This window comes from Vicugna pacos, chromosome 17 (assembly GCF_048564905.1).
Source record: "Vicugna pacos chromosome 17, VicPac4, whole genome shotgun sequence".
In the NCBI taxonomy this organism is placed as follows: Eukaryota; Metazoa; Chordata; class Mammalia; order Artiodactyla; family Camelidae; genus Vicugna; species Vicugna pacos.
This window is the reverse complement of record NC_133003.1, coordinates 20,299,345-20,315,454: the sequence shown is the minus strand read 5'-3', so window position 1 is coordinate 20,315,454 and position 16,110 is coordinate 20,299,345. Positions and strand designations below refer to the sequence as shown.

At 57.3% G+C, this 16,110-nt stretch overlaps 1 protein-coding gene across 2 annotated transcripts in view; it reads left to right on the top strand.

Moving 5' to 3' along the window:
* The window catches only part of SCAP (SREBF chaperone), a 61,575-nt gene that overhangs the window by 44,373 nt on the left and 1,092 nt on the right, over positions 1-16,110 (top strand). Inside the window, exons 1-18 of one of the 2 annotated variants that reach the window (XM_072941173.1) lie at positions 2,831-2,928; positions 4,006-4,163; positions 4,965-5,185; positions 5,371-5,476; positions 6,088-6,260; positions 6,649-6,775; positions 8,254-8,366; positions 9,380-9,474; positions 10,686-10,784; positions 10,919-11,137; positions 11,951-12,327; positions 12,832-13,020; positions 13,105-13,306; positions 13,395-13,510; positions 13,599-14,121; positions 14,216-14,301; positions 15,717-15,799; positions 15,886-16,052. In XM_072941173.1, coding sequence (XP_072797274.1) covers positions 5,430-5,476; positions 6,088-6,260; positions 6,649-6,775; positions 8,254-8,366; positions 9,380-9,474; positions 10,686-10,784; positions 10,919-11,137; positions 11,951-12,327; positions 12,832-13,020; positions 13,105-13,306; positions 13,395-13,510; positions 13,599-14,121; positions 14,216-14,301; positions 15,717-15,799; positions 15,886-16,052 — 2,616 coding nt within the window. In that variant the 5' untranslated portion in view covers positions 2,831-2,928; positions 4,006-4,163; positions 4,965-5,185; positions 5,371-5,429. Of the gene's footprint in view, positions 1-2,830; positions 2,929-4,005; positions 4,164-4,964; positions 5,186-5,370; positions 5,477-6,087; positions 6,261-6,648; positions 6,776-8,253; positions 8,367-9,379; positions 9,475-10,685; positions 10,785-10,918; positions 11,138-11,950; positions 12,328-12,831; positions 13,021-13,104; positions 13,307-13,394; positions 13,511-13,598; positions 14,122-14,215; positions 14,302-15,716; positions 15,800-15,885; positions 16,053-16,110 lie in introns of those variants that run through there. The other variant, XM_072941172.1, reaches the window with a different exon arrangement.

Sequence of the window (16,110 nt, the reverse complement as noted above, 5' to 3'; positions counted from 1 at the left end):
GGTGGCCAGAAACCTCAGGGGTGCCGGGCCTCAGCCCTCCTCCTACTCTGCTTGTGCGGGGCCTGCCCATCCACGTCCTGTTCCCCGTGGAAACGCACATTGTTCAGACCTACCCAGGCAGGTTGGCTGTGGAGAAAACATTGGCCTGAGGGTTAGGCAACCCTGGGCTTTCATCCTGGCTCTGCTGCCTGTCAGCTGTGCATCCTTGGGCACATCCTTCTTATCTCTCTGAGCCTTGGTTTCCTTATCTGGGTGCTCTAGCTCAGGGTCTCCTACAGGCTGCAGTCAGAATGTCAGCCAAGGCTGCAGTTTCTCAGCCTGACTGGAGAGAATTCGCTTCCAGGAGTGCTCAGGCAGGGGGCTGGGTTGAGGGACCCGGTCCCTCACTGGCTGTCAGCTGGAAGTCCCCGCAATTCTTTGCCACATGGACCTTTCTGGAGCAGCTCACGACTTCATCAGAGTGGTGGCTCCAGAAGAGGGGGCGGAGGAGGGGTCACAGTCTTTTTTTCCTCTTCCATTTTTTCTTGAAGTGTGGCAGAATACACACAACATAAAATTTACTCTCTTAACCGTTTTTAAGTGCACAGTTCAGTGGTCTTAAATACATTTACATTACTGTGCGATCATTACCTCCTCTGTTTCTGTGACTCTTCATCTTGTAAAACATAGCTCTGTGCCCATTAAACAGTAAGTCCCCATTCCCCTTTCCCCAGCCCTTGGGAGCTGCCGTTCTATGTTCTGTCGCTGTGAATTTGACTGATTTAGGTACCTCATACATGTGGAATCATACAGTGTTTGTCTTTTGGGGCCTGGTTTATTTCACTTAGCATAATGGCCTTAAGGGTCATAGTCTTTTATAACCTAATCTCAGAAATGAGATTTCATCACTGTTGCTGTATATTCTGTTTGTCAGAAGCAAATTACTAAGTCCAGCCCACTGCCAAGGGGGGTTGCACCCAAGGGGGCATGAGCACCAGGAGGCGGGGATTACTGGGGCCAAGTTGGAAGCCTCCATCTAGTGAGGACTCACCCCCCTGTACCCAGGGGCGTCTGGACTCCACTGGCCCTTATGCTGTCTCTGTCACCCACTGAGGATACCATGTGTCATTGCCCTTTCCGTGTCTGTTTCTCACTTGAATATCAGATAGGGATTACAATAGGGCCCAGCACAGTGAGGGGTAGGCCCTGCCCACACCCCTGCTACCATTTTAGTGCCTGCCCTCCTGCTTTCCAGCCACCAGCATCTGCATCTCATTTGTCAAAGAATCTCTGGTAGCCAAGGCCTGAGGTGCTGGAGAATTCATGCCCCCTAGGCAGCCCTCAGTCAGTAACTGCAGGAGTTGGTATGTAACCTTAGGTCTCTTCCCTGCAGTGGGATAATTCAGCTAAATACAGTCAGCCACGGGTCACTTGCTCAGTAACACACCCTTTGGTGGCAGCCTTCCCTTCCCTCCTCCTGTCCCTACTCTCCTTTCGGTGTTTCCTGTGCCTCCCGAGGAAACCACTAGCCTTAGGTTGAGGGTATAGATGTTGGATGATGAGTCTGATACAATCGTATTAAATGAATGGACCAAAATCTTGAAGGAGTTGGAAAGATGTTGGAAAGCGGCTTGGAAAGTTCAGTTGGAAGCTGGTGAGGATGAATCAAGAGCCGACCAGCAGAGGGCGGTGCAGCCAAGGCCAGAGCATGGCTGTGCCGTTGGTGCACTTCTGCGTGGTGTTTGTCTGCTGAGGCAGCCAGCTGAGCAGTGGAAACAAATGAGCAGGGGATGATACCCAGGACTGGTAGAAGTCAAAGGAGAAAGAAATACCTAGGACAAAGGGGTTATTACCTATTTCTGTGAAAATTTGATGAAACCTTTGTATCCTCTTCCCTAAAAATAATGTTGGTGATAATAATAGGTGGGCTTCTGAGCAGAAATATAAATTACGTGGAGCACTCATGGAACTCCTGGAGCCATCCCTAGAGCCCAGAAAGAGAGCGCTGGTTCTAAAGTATGTTCACTGTTTCTTTGTTGAAATGGTGGCCTGGATGGTCCTGGCTGGCGAGAAGGCACCTGGATGGGAAGGGGGCTGGATTTGGACCAAAGGGCCAAGGAGCTGTCCTGCCTGGAAACCAAAAGGTTCAGTTGCATAGGCGCAGTGGGCCTGAAGGTGAGGGTGGAGGTCCGACAGGGGCGGTGGGCAGAGGAGGTGGTGTGTGCAAAGTCACAGACCCGGGTCTGGAGGTTCTATCTGCCCCTGGGTAGCATGCTGTGTCCATCAGAGCCTGACGATGATCTCCCTGGGAGTCGCTCTCCTTGTCGAGCTGCTGGTCTCTGGGCAGCTCCTGCCCTACTCAGACTCGTGTGGTGTGCTGAGTCAGTGAGCCGCTGTTCAGGTCAGAACCTGTGGCAGTCAGTTCTGTCCAGATGCCTCTGTACCTCCTGACAGTGTCTGGGGGGCTGAGTCTGGTGGAGAAGAGTGAGTGGGTGAGGCCCTCTGTCCCCAGAGTCTTTGTGACATGGGTTCATAAACATATACTTCACAGAGGCTCAGATGGTTGCCTGGGGTTGTTCTTTGTGCCCAGGAGCCCAGGCGGTGTTAACTTGCTCTGCATGTTAAGCACCTTGACCCTTGCTTGTATGATCACCTGGAGTACTGCATCCTTGAGTGGCTAAATGGCCTTTTCTTCCATCCTGATTGGGGCCCAGGCATCAAGACAGTCCCCTCATCCTCGGCCAGGCCCAGCTCCCCCAGCCTGCATCTCACAGTACGTGGCGTGTGCGCCGGGGCTGTGGCTGGTCGCTCCCTGTCCGCAGTTGGACTAACTCCAGGGGAATCTCCGGAGCTCTCCTTCTCGAAGACAGTCAGGGGCTTTTCTCTGTCAACTGGTTAAAATCCAGAGGGCTCAGTCTGGCGTCATCCTGGTCTCCTCTCATTTTAGCTGTGAGTTCCGTTGTTACCCACGTGCCTTGCTCCTCGGAGGCCCTCCCGGTCCTTCCCTGCCCATCTCCCGCCAGTCCTTCCCCACCCCTGGCCTCCACTCAGCTCCTCCCCCGTGTACCGCTGCCATGGCACCTCGTTTGGAGAGTGCTCCTTGACAGGCCCATCACTGGGAGGCTTTCCCCGCCTGTTAACACGTGTCACTTTGGTCACTTAAATGCCTGTTAGCACTTTAAGGACAGATGGCAGGTTCTGTGAGAAGAGGATGTGATGTTCAGTGAGGAAACCTGGGTTTGAATCCTTCTGCCACCTTGCTCAGGTCCTGAGCACTGGACAGTCTCCATGCTTCCCATAAGACTGCCGTGGGGTCAGTGACACAATGTGCCACAACTGTCGTCCATGAACGCTTCGTCTCTGCGGGCGCTGTTGACACATGTGTGTGTGAGAGCCTGCCTTCATGATGCTGCAGGTGGATGTCATTATCCCCCCTTCACACTGAGGAAAGTGAAATCCAGAGAAGTCAAAGACATTTCCCAGGCCGTACAGTTGGAGAGTGGGGATTTAAAACTGGGTCTGTTGAGCTTCAGAAACTACTGACCTGCAGCAAGTGGCAAAACCAGGACCAGTAAGATAGGCTCCACCCTTGTGGGCGCCTACGGCCCCAGGCGGGGTCAGCACACGTTTTCCATCAAGGTTTAGATAGTAAATGTTTTATTTAGACTCTGTGGATCACGCCATCTCTGTCATGAGCACTCGCCTCTGCCATTGTTGTGTGAAAGCAGCCGTGGCCACTACAGAATGGGGTGGGTGTGGCTGTGTTCCAAGAGAACTTTATTTAGAAAAACAACTGCCAGGCTTGATTTAGCCTGTGAGCCATAGTTTGGCAACCCCTGTTCTATTAGGAAATGTGTAGGAAAGTGGTAAGAAGTCCCTGGTGGACGACTTCATTTTTGAAGGCCTGTCCTGTTGGCCCCACATTGCTTTGCCCTTAGTAAGATGCTCCGTAAATCCTTACTGAATATGGCTGTTCTTCTCCTGTGCTGAGCTGACCTTTCTGCCGCTCCCCCATTTCTTCTGCAGTACGTGGGTGCCCCAGTGGCTTACATCCAGCAGATATTTGTGAAGTCCTCAGTGTCTCCCTGGCACAAGAACCTCCTGGCAGTAGATGTGTTCCGCTCACCTCTGTCCCGGGCATTCCAGCTGGTGGAGGAGATCCGGAACCATGTGCTGAGAGACAGGTATCCCACTCTGGGACCGCCGCCTGGGGAGTCCAGTTCTGTACTGAAGGGAGGGTGCAGCCCTCGGTCTAAGTCCAGCGCACTCTGCAGAAAGCGTGCGAGTGAGCAGGTGGTGAATGAGGCAGCTTTGTGTTTCTCAACATGCCTGTGGGTCCACTGTGACTGCGTTCCCCTGGGGCCTGTGCTGATGGTGCAGGTGGAGCCCTGAGCTTCAAGTGGACAGACTAGGTGTCCACTGGGCCAACCCTGTGACAAGCTAACTGAGGTCCAGTTGACTCGTGACTCAGAGGGCTCCCTGCCTAGGGTTGTGAGATGTGCGTGTAATGGTGGTGGCCATGCTGATGGGAAGCAAGCTATACCTAGGGGTCCACTTCTGAAACCCCAGCCCACCAGGGATTCTCAGATGCATGCTGGCTTTGCGAGTTGCCTCACTGCTGGGTTTTAGTTTGCTAAGGGCTCTGATGGGCATTTTGATGAATGAAAATGAAGTCCCTAATTTTTACCCTGTCCCCTCTGCCCGCTGAACTGGCCAAGGTATTCTAGTGAATGGGGCTGTGCACGCTCCCACAGCCTGCCTCTCCTCGGACATACTGGGCTTTTGGGCTCCACAAGCAATCTGAAGGTCAGATAGCCACACGGTTTGGTTGTTGACCACCTGGAAGAACTTTCCTGGCTGCCCTCGTCCTCAGGCTCTTTGGATACTAGGCGTCCGGGAACCAGATGACAGAGGAGACCTCAAGTGCAGAGGGCCTGGCCTCCGCTGGCAGACACAGCAGGTGCCTTGTCCTGTCTCCCACACAGCTCCGGGACCAGGAGCCTGGAGGAGGTGTGCCTGCAGGTGACTGACCTGCTGCCAGGCCTCAGGAAGCTCCGGAACCTCCTGCCCGAGCATGGATGCCTGCTGCTGTCCCCTGGGAACTTCTGGCAGAATGACCGGGAACGTTTCCATGCCGATCCTGACATCATCAGGACCATCCACCAGCACGAGCCTAAAACCCTGCAGACCTCAGCGACGCTCAAAGGTATCCGCAGGGCAGATTCCTTAAGGACCCGCGAGGGAGCCTGTCGGTCACCATGTCCTCTTTGATGGCTGCTCTGGCCGATCAGGGGCTACCCCCTGTTTCCCAGGGTGGGAGTGGATCGGGGTCCTTGGTGGCTCTGCCTAGCTGCCCTTGCTTCATCGGCACCTGCTGGTTTCTGCCTGCAGACTTGCTGTTTGGTGTTCCTGGGAAGTACAGCGGGGTGAGCCTCTACACCAGGAGGAGGATGGTCTCGTACACCATTACCCTGGTCTTCCAGCACTACCATGCCAAGTAAGGCTTCCTGACGGGGCTGTGGACTGACAGGAGGCTTTGAGTAGTCCCAGAATGCCTCCTGGGAACTTGGAGTTTTCAGGCCTCCTGTTGAAATGTTTATATCCCTTAGGCTGAAGGAGGCTATCTCCTCACGCTTGAGGGGGGATGACCTCTGACAGCTGGTTAAGAATAAGAAACTAAGGCAGGGCTGGCAAATTCAATGTCCGTCGTCTCCACTGGTCTCTGGAGTCTAGGGCAGGGGTCCCCAACTGGTTACTACTGAGCCCTGTGTGGCCTCAGAACCCTTCCCAACAGAGCACTGCAGGCAGCTCCCGGTGAAGGTGAGGCACCCACAATGCCGCTGATTGGCCGTCTTGGGCTTTGGCAGTCAGAGTGGTGTGACAGCTTGGGAGGTGGGTGCTGAAGGGGGGGCTCCTGAGACAGCTTTGCCAACTTTATAATTCTTTCATGCCCCACCCACTCGGGACTGTAGGGAAGGTTAGACACCACAGAGAAGCTCCCTCCAACACACAGGGAAGAGGGAAGCCCTGACAGACCCTCTTTCCAGGGATTCTTTGTCCCCTGGACCAGGGGGACAGTCCATCTACCACCTCCCGCTCCATGACCAGGTTTCTGGCCAGCCTGCGCGCCCGCCTGATGCTCCTGCACCCCAGCCCCAACTGCAGCCTTCGGGCGGAGAGCCTGGTCCACGTGCACTTCAAGGAGGAGATTGGCATCGCTGAGCTCATCCCCCTCGTGACCACCTACATCATCTTGTTTGCCTACATCTACTTCTCCACGCGTAGGTCTACGGCAAGGAGGCTGGGGCTTTCTCCAAGCTAAACAGGCATTTCCAGATCCCCCCTTCCCTGCCTCTAAAGGTGGCTCGGGCAGAGATGCCACAAAAGCCAGGGCTTCGTCCCCTAGCAGAGCCTCAGGGGCTTGGGTGGGTCCAGGACTCCTCTTGCTGTTCATGAAAAGACCCTTCCTGGGTTAGGGTCCCCAAAGGACACACTATGCCCCTGAGACTAGGAAGCATATGTGTGGCGGTCCTTTTCTTTGGTTAAACTGGGGCCTTCCCTTCCTCGACTGTCAGGGCACACTCACCTCCTCGGAGCCCAGTTAAGAAGGGCCTGTGTATGCCGGGCTCTGGGGAGATGCTGCCCTGATGTGCCCTCTCTGCCCTCCAGGCAAGATCGACATGGTCAAGTCCAAATGGGGGCTGGCTCTGGCCGCCGTGGTCACAGTGCTCAGCTCGCTGCTCATGTCTGTGGGGCTCTGCACACTCTTCGGCCTGACACCCACTCTCAACGGCGGGTAGGTCCCGAGCAGGCTCCACTGGGCCGCAGGGCGGACCCGCAGCCCGGAGCGCCTTGCACCTCTGGGCACTTGGCCTGCCCTGCGCTGGACGCTTGCTGTTACCCCATATCCTCACATGGTTATTTTGACATTCAAGAGGTACATTTTTTTCCTCTTAAGTTACATGGCTTGTGTTCATACATATGTATATACAAAGTGTATCCATATTTACATGTAATATATATATATATAGATGTGTGTATATATGTACATTTATGTGTATACTTGTGTATGTGTATGGGGTAGGTATTAATATGTGTGTATGTGTGTTTATGCATGTGTGTATATGGTATGTGAGGCAAATGTGTGCAAAGGTAAGGGTACGTGAATGTGTATGTGTGTGTTTATATGTTAACTGCACATGTGCATATTGCTCCTTGATGACTTAAGCCATAGATGGGTGTGAGACAGAGAAGGTACATTTCTTCCTTTTTTCACTATTAAAACATTCAAGTGACTAATAAAATAAGTCATTTTAGAGTAGGCTTTTTAAAAGATCTAAGACATAAGCATACTCGAATTTGTCACTTTCTATTTTTTTCTTTCCCTGCCATTTCTCTGCAACATGATCTCGAAGCTCTGCCCTGGGTGTGTCCTCGGGCTTTGGTCTCCTCAGCTCTGGCTGGGCCCTGCCTGCCTTTCCATCGTGGTCACTGCCTGTTCCTTACCTTGGGGTGTCAGGCTGGTCCCGTGACAGGGATTTTGTGTTTCCTGTTACTTTCCTTGCTCGTAGAACATCTGCTTCCTTTCCTAGACCTGAAGGTGCTAAACGCCCTCCCCCCACTAGCTGTCTGCTGGGCCTTCCTCAGAGCCCTCACCTCCACTCTTGCACAGCAGAGAGCCCAGTGAGGTTCCCCTCGGCTGGGGTTCCTTGTGCCTAGGTTTCCTTCACAGTCTGTTGCTAGTAGGAGCCCGTGGTCTCAGACAGCTAGTGGCTTTCTTTAGGAACAGTTGCTCTTCAAACACAGCTTCTTCACAGAGGTGAGTAGGGCTTTAGGCTGGTCTCATCCCCCTTCTGTTCAGTCCTGATGGCTTGGCCTGGGGTGCTGTTGTGGGGTCTTGGCCGTGGTGGTTTCCTCTGGCCACAGAGTCTGGTGTGAGAAGGCCCAGGGGAGCTGTGCTCTGGCAGCTGGGCAGCAGGGGGCCTCCCTCGGCCCTCTTTCTGCCAAGCTGGATGGGTGGAGATGGGGATGGTTGCTGGCTCCTTGGCAAGGCTTCCAAAGCCTGCCTGAGAGCTGAGAGCTGAGTAGACGAAGGTCCTGTTGGGCATGGATGGGGAATGTGGGGTTTCTGTCCTGTGCTGTGGGACTCGCACAGCAGCCCCCACTTTAGGCTGCAAACTTCATGGCCCCCCAGGACCCAAACTCATTGAGAACCAGCCGTGTGTTGAGGGCCCTCCTCAGCACTGTCCCCACCCTCACCCTCTCTGTCCGCAGTGAGATTTTCCCCTACCTTGTGGTGGTCATCGGGCTCGAGAATGTGCTGGTGCTCACCAAGTCAGTGGTCTCAACCCCAGTGGACCTGGAGGTGAAGCTGCGCATCGCCCAAGGTAACAGGGGTGGGGTGGGGGGTGCACTAGGGCGGGTGGGCAGCTGTGTACACCTCCTGCCGAGGAAACGGAGCCCAGAACCTTTCCTTGCTCTGGCCTCCAGCATGAATGGCAGCTTGTTAGCATGTGCTCTGAGGGGCCGTGGACGGAGCTTTGTCCTGGTTCACATGTCAGTAAGAAAGCAAACCAAACTGTGCTGCGGGGCTTGTGTGTTTGGTGGCCCTCTGCCCAGGCTGGCACCCAGTCTTTTCTGCTCCTGCTTCACTCCACCACAGGAAGCCGGGGCTCCTGGGGCTGCTCGACTCAAGAGTCGCTGCCTCCACAGCTGCCAGAAAAGCCCCCTGTGGCCTCAGTGGCAGGAACTGGGGATCTGGGGTTTGGGGGAAAGCGAGAAAAGAGCCCAGGCCTGGAGGTCTCTACTCTTCGCCCCTCCTCCTCCTCACCCTGTATCTGTGGGAATGGGGCTGGGGGTAGGCTGTTTGTTCACTCTGCAAACCTTCGTGAGCTTCTGTGAGAGGCCAGACCCTGCACTAGATGTAGGTTCCAAGGAGGCAAGGGGAAATGGTCCCTACCCACCAGGCACTCAGAGCTTTACAGGTGCGACTGCGTGATGGCCGGGGCCTGGGGAGGGGCCTGAGGTCGAGCTAGCTCTTCTGGCCCTGGAGCCATTCTGCCACATGGCAGGCAGACCACATGCACCAGACAGAACGGCACGTGAGGCCGGATGTGCCAGCGTGGGGGACCCTTGGCTCTCCTCTTGGGTTTGCTCAACTCAGCACGCTGCTTCTCCCTTCCTCTGACGGCTGTAGTTCTCCCCCGTGCCCTCGAAGCCCCCGGCTGCACCTTGGAGCCTGGGCACTGGCAGGGTCATGAGGGTTGGGGCACTTTGGGGGAACAGCTACCTCAGAAGGCTGGGCCCCTCCCTGTGCTTCTCCCCTCTGAGGACCATGCACTTGTGTGCAGACGTGGACAGAGGTCATCTGCTGACCCCATGGCCCTCTTGTCCTCTACAGGCCTGAGCAGCGAGAGCTGGTCCATCATGAAGAACATGGCTACGGAGCTGGGCATCATCCTCATTGGCTACTTCACCTTAGTGCCTGCCATCCAGGTAAGGCCCCTCCAGGACTACAGCTTAGGCCAGCGTGGAGCCAGCTGCTGAGGCCCCCCTGCCCCCGTGCAGGGCACACCCCTCTCCTTGCTACTCCCCTCACCTATGAGGTAGGCCCTCTGCTGGTGAGACACTTGTCACCGTGCACAGGGTGCTCCTGGCATGCCTGGTTCAGGAGTAAGACTCAGGGAGCTGAGGGTGGGTTATGGGATTGCACTCCCAGCCAGACAGCCTCTGCCTTTGACCCTGTCCTCTTACCCCTCCCTGCCTGTCTCTCATTCAGCCAAGTGGCAGGAGAGGGCTTGGTGGGCACAGCAGAGACCAGTTGCCCGCGGTGCCGGCTACCCGCAGTTCTAGTCAGACCTCGTTTCCCAGTTCTCAGGCAGAACATGGTGGGGCCCCTGAACTGGGCCCCTCCTGTCTTTCCTGGCCAGAGCCCTGACCCTACCCCCTGCAGCCTCTAGCACACGGCCCGCACCACGGGAGGGCCACTGGCCACTGCCCAGAGCCCTGGCTCAGCTGCGGGGCTGTGAGCAGAGGTGGAGGTGGACCTGCTCTGAGTTGGAAGGCCAGATTGTCGTGTAGCCAATCCTTCATCTTACCCCATGTTTGAGTAGAAGCCATGGTGGTGTGCCAGGTACCTCAGACAAGGGCAGGGGAGCAGAACTTGTGTGAGAAAATTTCATCTAGCCACAGAACCTGGGGAGCAGAGAGACTACCCCTTCTCAGTTTTAAGGGCAGAATTCCCTCCTGCCCTCTCCCCATCCCTTCGTTGGTCCAGTGTGGTTGCTGGCTGGGAACCTTTCACAGCCCCGAAATCAGGCCAGGTCTGGCTCTTGGGTAGGTCCATGGCACATGAGCAGGGCCTGGGGCTCAGTCGGGAAGGGTTTTTTGAGTAGCAGGCTGGTGGGACTCGGAGCTTTTCAAGTTGGGTCCGGCCCTCCTCTCTAGGGGGAATCGGAGGTTTAGGGGGAGAGCACCCACCCTTAGTCCTCTCTGGGTAAATGTTCAAGTGCATCTCTGCTGCCCCTTGTGGGGAGGGAAGGAGCCACTGTATTGTCCTCCTTGGCCCCTCCCAGATTCAGAACTACCAGCATCTCTTCTTTCTCTCTGCTGTGCCCTGCTGGAAACTGCCCTGCAGATTCTGAGGTGCCTGCAGGAAAGGAACTGCTTCTTTTGGTGCTGGTATCCTGTCATCTGCTTAATTCCAGGAGTTCTGTCTCTTTGCTGTCGTGGGCCTGGTGTCCGACTTCTTCCTTCAGATGCTGTTTTTCACCACCGTCCTATCCATTGATATTCGCAGGATGGAGGTAGGAATGGGCTGAACCCTGCCCCGCCCACCTCCTCTTCAGCCCTGGTTTGCTCAGGGGATCCCTGGGTGAGAGGTGCAGACCTGGGGCAGTTGCAGGGCAGCGTCAGGCCCTGACCACTGCTCCCCCAACAGCTAGCGGACCTGAACAAGCGGCTGCCCCCTGAGGCCTGCCTGCCCCCAGCTAAGCCAGTGGGGCGGCCAGCGCGCTTCGAGCGACAGCTGGCTGTGCGGCCATCCACACCCCACACCATCACTCTGCAACCGTCCTCCTTCCGAAACCTGCGGCTCCCCAAGAGGCTGCGTGTCATCTACTTCCTGGCCCGCACACGCCTGGCACAGCGCCTCATCATGGTACCTGCTACCCCTCCCTGAGGGCCAGCGCTCAAGGCCCTCTTGCATTTTCACTTGCCTTGGAGGCGGGGTGGGGGTGTGTGCTCCTCAGGTCCTTGCGGCCCCTTGAAGCCTGGCTTTGGGAAGCTGCCCGCTCTGCCCTCCTGCCCTGACCCGGTGTTTGCTGGGGTCGCCAGGGAGAGGAGTCATCGTCTCCCCAGAGTGACCCAGGACGGGGTGCTGTGGGATGGAACCATGATGGTTCCCTGAGTCAGGGTTCCAGGGTTCACTGTGCAAGCATCAGAAAATGCTGGGCAGAATAATTCACCTGCCGGGCTGGACAGAGGCAAGAAGCAGCAGGGCTGGCTGCTGGTCAGTGGGCCTCTCTCAAGGAGTTTGAGAGGGGAGTGAGGCTGAGGCCTTCTGAGGACAAGGGACCTGTGTCGTCTCTGGAGCAAGTCAGGCAGCCAGTCCTTCTGGGCAGCTGACCCTGGGAGCTGACCCTGGAATGGTAGCTCTCCAGCTCCAGCTGAGATGCGGGTTGCAGCGGGGGGAGGGTGGAGTTCTACATAAACCTAAGGGTGCTCCTCTGTATTTCCAGGCCAGGAATCCCAACTCTCCAGCTTAGTCCCTCTAGTGGGGCAGTTGGCGCCCCAGGTGGTAGTGGGAGGACTTGAGGAGGCAGAAGGGAAGGACAGGTTGGGCCTGTGTCCTCTCCCCACCCCAAGGCCCACGGTGCCTCTGTTGCGGCTTTCCAGCCCAGTGTGCGGGCCCAGCGTGCTGGGGGTTGGGGCTGCCCAGAGGCCCTACTGAGCACCCAATGCCCCTCTGCAGGCTGGTACCGTTGTCTGGATTGGCATCCTGGTGTACACGGACCCAGCAGGGCTGCGCACCTACCTCGCTGCCCAAGTGACAGAACAGAGCCCACTGGGCGAGGGCGCCCTGGCTCCCATGCCTGTGCCTAGTGGTGTGCTGCCCGCCAGCCACCCGGACCCCGCCTTCTCCATCTTCCCACCCGATGCCCCTAAGTTACCCGAGAACCAGACTCTGCCAGAGGAGCCGCCTGAGCCTGGGGGTCCAGCAGAGGGAGTCCATGATAGCCCAGTTCCAGAGGTAACCTGGGGGCCTGAGGATGAGGAACTTTGGAGGAAATTGTCCTTCCGCCACTGGCCGACGCTCTTCAGCTACTATAACATCACACTGGCCAAGAGGTGAGTTGGGCTTTGCCAGGTGCCATCTCCCCACTAGGTAATATCAGCTCGCTGTCCCCAGGGCAACCCTTGCCCCTCAGGTAGGAGATCCACTGGTTTGACTTCTGCAATTCCTTTCGAATAATTAAACACCTATAAGGTTGTGAAGTAGGAACCAGTGCTCCAAGCAGCTCCAACCTAAGACACTGGCCCTGGGCCCTGCCTGGGAAGTCAGGTCACTGCCCCTTGGCCAAAATGAGATCCACCCCACTTTCTGCCGCCCACTCTGTTCCTGGCAGTGTGGCTGCTTAGGGGCTGGTGTCTGACAGCAAGGTTGGGGTACCAGAGCTGGGCTGGGGAGGTGCCTACTTCCCCCACCCCCCCACGCTGGGAAGACTGTCCTCAGAGGGTTGTCATGGAGCTGGCAGGTTGAGCTGAGTCCTGCGTGAAGAGAGGGGACTGGGGCAGCAGCAGGAGGGACCTTTCCAAGGGCCTCCTCTGAGGATGTCCGCTGCCTGGTCCCAGGTACATCAGCCTGCTGCCTGTCATCCCAGTCACGCTCCGCCTGAACCCGAGGGAGGCCCTGGAGGGGCGGCACCCTCAGGATGGCCTCAGTGCCTGGCCCCCGCCGAGGCCCGGGCATGGTGGGCTGTGGGAGGCCGGCCCCAAGGGGCCAGGCGCGGCGCAGGCGCACAGAGACATCACCCTGTACAAGTAAGGCCCACAGGGGGAGGGAGAGAGGGAGGGGGGGCCGGTGGGAGGGCCTGGGCTCGTCTAAGCAGGCTCTGCCCTGTGCAGGGTGGCAGCGCTCGGCCTGGCTGCAGGCATCGTCCTCGTGCTGCTGCTGCTTTGCCTGTACCGCGTGCTCTGCCCGCGCAACTACGGGCAGCCCGGAGCAGGGCCGGGCCGGCGGCGACGTGGGGAGCTGCCCTGTGACGACTATGGCTATACGCCACCTGAGACCGAGATCGTGCCCCTGGTGCTGCGAGGGCACCTCATGGTGAGTGCTGGCGGGGGCCAGGGGTACCAGGGGCCTGGGCCGTGCAGACATCAGTGCCTGTGCCCACGGCTGTGCCACACTCCCACAGGACATCGAGTGTCTGGCCAGCGACGGCATGCTGCTGGTGAGCTGTTGCCTGGCAGGCCACGTGTGCGTGTGGGACGCGCAGACGGGGGACTGCCTCACTCGCATCCCACGCCCGGGGTAGGTACCCCCATCTCTGCCCCCTGCCTGAGCCTTGCCCTGTGTCTGTGCCCCGCTGTCCTCACCCCACTCTCCCTGCCCCCTGCAGGCAGCGCAGGGACAGTGGTGTTGGCAGTGTGTTGGAGGCTCAGGAGAGCTGGGAACGGCTGTCAGACGGCGGGAAGGGTGGCCCAGAGGAGCCTGGGGACAGTCCTCCATTACGGCACCATTCTCGGGGCCTTCCGCCATCTTCCCTCTTTGGGGACCAGCCAGACCTCACTTGCTTGATCGACACCAACTTCTCGGCGCAGCCACAGCTCCCAGAGCCTGCTAACCCAGAGCCCCGGCACCGGGCAGGCTGCCGCCGCGCTCCAGAGTCCCCAGGCTACGACTTCAGCCGCCTGGTGCAGCGAGTGTACCAGGAGGAGAGAATGGCTCCTGTCCACACGCCAGCCCTGCGTCCACCCTCCCCTGGGCCTGTGCTGCCTCAGGCCCCCGAGGACGAGGGGGGCTTTCCTCCTGAGAAGGGCTCCCCTTCCCTCGCCTGGGCCCCCAGCGCAGACGGCTCCATCTGGAGCCTGGAGCTGCAGGGCAGCCTCATCGTGGTGGGGCGGAGCAGTGGCCGGCTCGAGGTGGGCAGGACTGGAGGTGGGCAGAGGCGCTGTCTGCGCAGGGGGTTTGTGGGCCCTCCCAGCCCACAGGTGTTCACAGCCTCTGCGCCTGCAGGTGTGGGACGCCATCGAGGGCACCCTGCGCTGCAGCAGTGAGGAGGTCTCCTCGGGCATCACGGCCCTCGTCTTCCTGGACAAAAGGTGGGTGCGCTACGATGCCAGCCTCAACCCTAGACCCTCAGCCCTTCCTGTCCAGGCCATACTCTTGAGATTTGAACCCTGCATCCCGTCACTCATGTGTGACTTGACTTCCCCACTCGGTGCCAAGCCCCACACCTGTGACAGCAGGTAGTCCACCACGATGGGAGGGTGACAAGTAAAAGACTTAACAGGTAGGAAGCACTTGGACTAGGGCCTGGCATGTAGTGAGATCCCAGGTTCCTTCACCATGGTGACAATGGTATTTTTCTTTGTCACCCTTCTGAAGTCAAAGTTACTCTAGTTGGACTGGGTTTCCTGGCTGCATTTTCAGTTACAGAAAAATGCATTTTCAGAACCATCTTATTAAAACTCTTCTTTCCTCTTGATGCTGGACATTATTCTCACCTCCCTCCTCAACACGCCTCTTGGCTGGGTGTTCCCATGGCTCTGCCTGCACATGCTCCCGGAGGTGGGGGTTCCCCAGACAGACACTCAGTCTTGGGTTTCTGCTTCTGGGCTGATAAACCCAAGTAGGTGCCTCTGCTTAACCCCTCACCTGCCTGTCCTGTGCTGGCTTATCTGGAGCCTTATCTTCTTGGGGAGGGGTTTTGGGGAGCAGGTTTCTGGTAGTGCTGCTGTCACTCCTGCCACTGCGAGGCTTCTTGCAGAGGCAAGACATCCAGCCTGGCTCAGTGCTGGTTCCCCCCATGCTTAGAAATTCTCCCCTGAGTTTTTTGCTTGAGTTTTTGGGAAAGCCCACGTCTCAGCCCAGCCATCACAGTTCCATGGTCTCTCCTCCCCTCCCTGCTGCCCCTTGCACTGTACCTCCCCAGCTCCAACGTGGACCCTTCAGATTCGTGGGTTGGGAGATGCTTTGCCCTTGACCAGAGTTAAGATTTTGAACCCTACTCACTTCAAAGCTTTGGGGCTATATGGCAGAAGTCCCCACCTCTGCCTGTCAACCTGTGCCTAGGAATCCCAGGCAGTGAAGAAAATCCTTATTTGGAGACAGCAGCACCAAAACACAGCCCCACTTCAGGCTCCTTCACAGAAGCCTTTCCTTTAGCTCCAGGCTGTGGAGGGGGACTGTCCCCATGCTTGTTCCTGTCTTTTATTTACAGTCTTACGTGACGTTCCCCAGGTACCACTTTGCACGTTATTAGCTCATTTACTCCATGACTACCTTGTGAGGTGGGTACGGTTGTCCCCATTTCACAGATGAAGAAACTGTGGCACAGAGGTTAACAATTAAGAGTTGTAGTCTCCAGCTCCAGCACCTGTCCCCCCCTTAGCCACGGTCCCTCATGTCTCTACTGTTCCAAGGCCCAGTGGAGCTGAGCCTGTCAAGGACTGATGGTGCTCAGCCCCAAGGCTGGGGGCTTGGAGGAAGTCACCTGGCAGCTATTCTCTTCTAGGATTGTGGCTGCCAGGCTCAACGGTTCCCTTGATTTCTTCTCCTTGGAGACTCACACTGCCCTCAGTCCCCTGCAGTTCCGAGGTGAGAGGACCTGAACTGGGCAGGTGGGGCATGGGCTGCCTACAGGGTGTCTTCTCAGGGATCCTCACTTGGCCTGTTGTCCCTAGGGGCCCCAGGACGGGGCACTTCCCCCGCATCCCCCATATACAGCAGCAGTGACACAGTGGCTTGTCACCTGACGCACACAGTACCCTGTGCACACCAGAAACCCATCACAGCCTTGAAGGCCGCTGCCGGGCGCCTTGTGACTGGGAGCCAAGACCACACACTAAGAGTGAGTGTTAGCATCTCTCTTGTGCACTAGGGTGGCCCAGCACAGGGGGCGGGGAGCA